Genomic DNA, 5106 nt, shown 5'->3' with positions numbered 1-5106 from the left:
GGAAGACCGTTTTAAACATGCCATTGGGGGACTACGAGTATTTGGTCATGCCGCCTGGGTTAACTAATGCTCCCGCAATGTTTCAAGATTAGTTAACGATGTCCTCCGGGAATTCCTTGACAGGTTCGTATTGGTGTATCTGGATGATATCCTCATTTTTCCCAAAACCTGCGAGGAACATCAGTCTCATGTCCATGCTATTTTTCCAACGTTTGCTGGAGAATAAACCTTATGTCAAAGCAGAAAAGTGTGAATTCCATTCCTCATCAATAACTTTTTTCAGTTACATTTTGGCACGGGGGCAGGTGAAGATGGATCTGGCAAATGTGAAAGCTTTAACAGAGTGGCCTACCCCTTGTACCCATTGTAGATTCAAGAAGCATCTCCAATGGGTTTTGGGAATAGCAAATTTTTATAGACTGTTCATTTTCAACTATAGTCAGGTAGCTGCACCACTCAAGTCTCAGCATGCATCTGGTCCCCCAAAGCTGAAACTGCATTCACCAAACTTAAGTATCTGTTCACCACGGCACCTTTTTGGTTCACCCTGATCACAGTTATCATTGCAAAGGTGGACACATCAGAAATTGGAGAAATAAGACATTGAAGATAACCTCGTTCACTTACTGTAACCTCCACCAGTGATCTTTCTGATGCTGCTCTACCTCTGTTACAGTGACTCAGATTACCATCTACCAAGACCCATTTCCGGAAACCTACCATAGAGCCCACTTCATGCTCACAGCTTCAAGTGCTTGACTTCCGCCATAGTTCACAGTTCATGTTAAAAAATTCCAAGTGTCAAGTTCCTGTGTGTAAATAAAGCCTTGACGTCTAGTAATATTCAGTTCCTTCACCTTTGTCTGTATTTTGGGTTCACCATGTTGTTCTGGCCACACCGAGGTAACAGATTTATATTTGAAAAACAGAGAGACATGGGGGATTGCAATAAAGATGAGACACAAACCAGACCTTAAAATAAGAACATCTGAAAACGATGTAGGTGCAGTCTGGTAGCTCAAGTATTTGCTTTAAAAAACAGAGCTAGACTCCTGGTTGTTGGAGACAAGTGAACAACTTGAGGATAATAAACCTGTCAGAGGGGCTGAAGGATCAGAGCTCATGTTCTTATAGGCTGGATCTGGATTGTGCTTTGATTCGAGTTGAAGACAAAAATATTTCAGAAATGCTGACATGTCCTGCTGGAGAGAAATATTTAAAGTATCATGACTATTTTAGTGACTATTTTTTAATTTTTCTAAAGTGGTAGTGTTCTTTGAACTGAGCACCTCTGATTTATTTCCCATGATTTTAAGAATGAAGCGATGAGTTCATGTTTACTTACAGAGCTTTGTTGGAGGCTTTGACCACTGGCAGCAGCCTCAGAAGAGCCTCCTCTGAAGCAGAGTATTTCTTCAGGTCAAACTCATCCAGATCTTCTTCTGATGACAGTAAGATGAAGACCAGAGCTGACCACTGAGCAGGAGACAGTTCACCTGTGGAGAGACTTCCTGATCTCAGGGACTGTTGGATCTCCTCCACTAGAGAACGATCATTCAGTTCATTCAGACAGTGGAACAGATTGATGCTTTTCTCTGCAGACAGATCCTCACTGAGCTTCTCCTTGATGTACTGGACTGTTTTCTGATTGGTCTGTGAGTTACTTCCTGTCTGTGTCATCAGGGCTCGTAAGAGAGTCTGATTGGTCTGCAATGAAAGACCCAGGAGGAAGCGGAGGAACAAGTCCAGGTGTCCATTTGGACTCTGTAAGGCCTTGTTCACAGCACTCTGGTAGAAGTGTGTCTCTGCAGATTCTCCTGTGTTAGACTTCTTGGGGGTTGTTTGTTCTTCCAGCAGATTGAGTCCAGAGTTGATGAAGGTCCGATGGACATGAAGAGCAGCCAGAAACTCCTGAACACTCAGATGGATGAAGCAGAACACCTTGTCCTGGTACAGTCCTCTCTCCTCTTTAAAGATCTGTGTGAACACTCCTGAGTACACTGAGGCTGCTCTGATATCGATGCCACACTCTGGCAGGTCTGATTCATAGAAGATCAGGTTTCCTTTCTGCAGCTGATCAAAAGCCAGTTTTCCCAGAGACTCAATCATCTTCCTGCTCTCTGGACTCCAGTGTGGATCTGTTGCACGTCCTCTATTATACTTGACCTTCTTCACTTTGGCCTGAACCACCAGGAAGTGGATGTACATCTCAGTCAGGGTGTTGGGCAGCTGTCCTCCCTCTCTGGTTTCCAGCACATCCTCCAGAACTGTAGCAGTGATCCAGCAGAAGACTGGGATGTGGCACATGATGTGGAGGCTTCGAGCTTTCTTGATGTGGGAGATGATCCTGCTGGCCTGCTCCTCATCTCTGAATCGGTTCCTGAAGTACTCCTCCTTCTGTGGGTCAGTGAACCCCCTGACCTCTGTCACCCTGTGAACATACTCAGGGGGGATCTGGTCTGCTGCTGCAGGTCGTGTGGTTATCCAGACGTGAGCATAGGGAAGAAGCGTCCCCCTGATCAGGCTTGTGAGAAGTACATCAACTGTGGTGGGCATCGTAATATCAGTCACACTCTTAGTGTTGTTGAAGTCCAGAGGACCTCGACACTCATCCAGACCATCAAAGATGAACACAACCTGGAAGTCTTCAAAGCTGCAGATTCCTGCTTCTTTGGTTTCAGTAAAGAAGTGATGAACAAGTCCCACCAAGCTGAACTTTTCCTCTTTCAGCACATTCAGCTCTCTGAAAGTGAATGGAAATATGAACTGGATGTCCTGGTTGGCTTTGTCTTCAGCCCAGTCCAGGCTGTATTTCTGTGTTAAGACCGTTTTCCCAATGCCAGCCACTCCCTTTGTCAGCACTGTTCTGATTGGTTTAAAGATGTCTTCTTGTCTGATGGTTGTTTCTGGTCTGTCTGGTTTCCTGGATGCTGTTTCAATCTGTCTGACCTCATGTTCATCATTGACCTCTGCAGTCCCTCCCTCTGTGATGTAGAGCTCTGTGTAGATCTGATTCAGGAGGGTTGGGTTTCCTGCTTTAGCGATGCCCTCAAACACACACTGGAACTTCTTCTTCAGGGTGGATTTAAGGTTACGATGACAAACAGCAGCTGGAAGTTCTGAATAATAATAATAAAAATACAACTTTAACAATCACATTTTACAAAATGCTGATGACAATTTCTGACCCACTGAGAAATGACTGAACACACTGGTGTCACAAGTCTCTCATTTATCCAGCAGCTTAAATCTTTAGATAAATCCTCTTACGTCTCTGCAGACGGTCAGCCAGCTCCTCCTGCTTCATTCTCCTCAGGAAGTCCACTGTGATCTTCACAAATGCCTCTCTGCTGTTTCTCCTCTGCTCATCATCCTCCCTCTGAAACTCCAAGCACTGGGGCTTATTTGGATTCAGAGCCTTCTGGATCTTCTTCAGCTCGCTCTTCACAAAAGTGATGATGTTGTCCTCCAGCAGCTGGAACAGAATACTTTATGAATGACCCACCACTCTGAACTTTAGTCCACACAACATCCACTTCTTTACCATCAAGGGGCATATCATCCGCGAGCTCTTTACCAATTATAGGTTTGACTTTATCTGATTAACTGAGACTTTGTCCACAACTCCATGATCCCAAAACGTTGATGCTGTTCATATGAATGCAGCGATTTCAGTGGGAGAAACATTTCACTGGTGTTCAGAGCTGAACTACCAACAGGTTGATGATCAAAGCCAGAAACTTGGAGATGTTTCAGGTGACTGAGTTGATCGTACAGACAACTGGTCTTAAAGGTTCACTCTGTTTACGCATACAGATCAGTATTTAAGGTTTGACTCTCATCATCCACTGGGGCACAAACTGGGCGTCATCAGGACGCTACAACACAGAACAAACACCATCCCCACAGACACAGCAGCCAGCGAAGCAGAAGAACTTCACATCAAGAAGGTCCTGAGTAAATGTGAACGCTGGTTTGAGGGCGGAGTCAAGGAGGCCATTTATGTGAAAAGGAAAGACCATCTCTGAATGGAGGAGGGGCCTAAGGGTACAACTGTCACCATCTTACATGCTGTGATTGCAGCCATTCCCCAGCTCTCTGTGAACTGGACTCATGACCATTGATCAACAACCATTGATCAATGGTCCTGACAATATGCGTACCAATGATCAATGAACTGACCTCCCAGCCCATTGTTCCTTCAGTGGGCTGGTTTCAGTCATACAAATGTCCTGTTTATGAGATTGAAACCTGCAGTCAGCTGAGACTGAAGAAGTCACCTGATGATGATGAAACGTTTCTCCCACTGAAAACATCCAGATGAACAGAATCAAGCTTTTTGGGATTTACGTACCTGGATGATTGAGCATCAAGACACAACTCTGTGACTTTTCTCAGATGAATAAATCCTCTCCTCCAGCTTTGTTTACATCTACCAGCCCTGTGGCGCTGCCCAGGGAAATAATCTATGTGAGAGGTGGAAAGTCATACAGGTGTCTGCTCCTGCCTTCAGTTATTTTATCTACTGTGTGTCAACTGGCTGAACCTCCTCCAACTGTCTACTGTCTCCCTAAACTCAACAATGACTTCGTGATCTATCCATTCTCTGACCAAACACATCCTGCTGCAGGAGGTTAACATAGCAGCCAATGATGATCCCACTCACTGTGAACAACACATTTGGACCTGATTTGCTGCTCTGGTTTACACGTGAACTTCCACTGCTGCTGTCACCAACTTGAGAGGCTCTACAGAAAAACTGGACTTGTCCATAAAAATCATAAACTACATTATAAGGACAGCATTGCTCAATCAACTCTAATTACTACTGACATGTTATCTCTTCTAACTAAGGTACAGACACTCAAACTTGCTGCTTTCAGTGAGAAGTCAAATGTCTGAATATGAGCTGGAAGCTGCTGAGAGTCCTCCTCCTTCCCGTGGGGTTTACTTTCTCTACTACTTTCACTATAAACACGCCCCTTTCATGCACCTGCAGAGGGCCACCAGCAGATGGAGCTGTCTTAAACAAATCCACTTGGATAGTTAGCTGTAGATGATTTTCTCAGTATGATTGTAGGATTTTGAGTTATTCTTTAGATTTAT

General features: G+C 44.5%; 1 protein-coding gene across 1 annotated transcript; it reads right to left on the bottom strand.

Annotated features, from left to right (window-relative positions):
• Positions 1-2363: 2363 nt before the first annotated feature.
• Positions 2364-2841, bottom strand: LOC113018451 (protein NLRC3-like; the record flags this gene model as incomplete). Its single annotated transcript, XM_026161514.1, has 1 exon — positions 2364-2841. A coding segment is annotated over one exon (478 nt), but the record flags the coding sequence as incomplete, so codon positions are not given.
• Positions 2842-5106: the final 2265 nt, after the last annotated feature.

This window comes from Astatotilapia calliptera, unplaced genomic scaffold, assembly GCF_900246225.1.
Source record: "Astatotilapia calliptera unplaced genomic scaffold, fAstCal1.2 U_scaffold_87, whole genome shotgun sequence".
NCBI lineage: Eukaryota > Metazoa > Chordata > Actinopteri > Cichliformes > Cichlidae > Astatotilapia > Astatotilapia calliptera.
The sequence above is the reverse complement of the archived record's forward strand: the minus strand, read 5'-3'. Positions and strand labels throughout refer to the sequence as shown.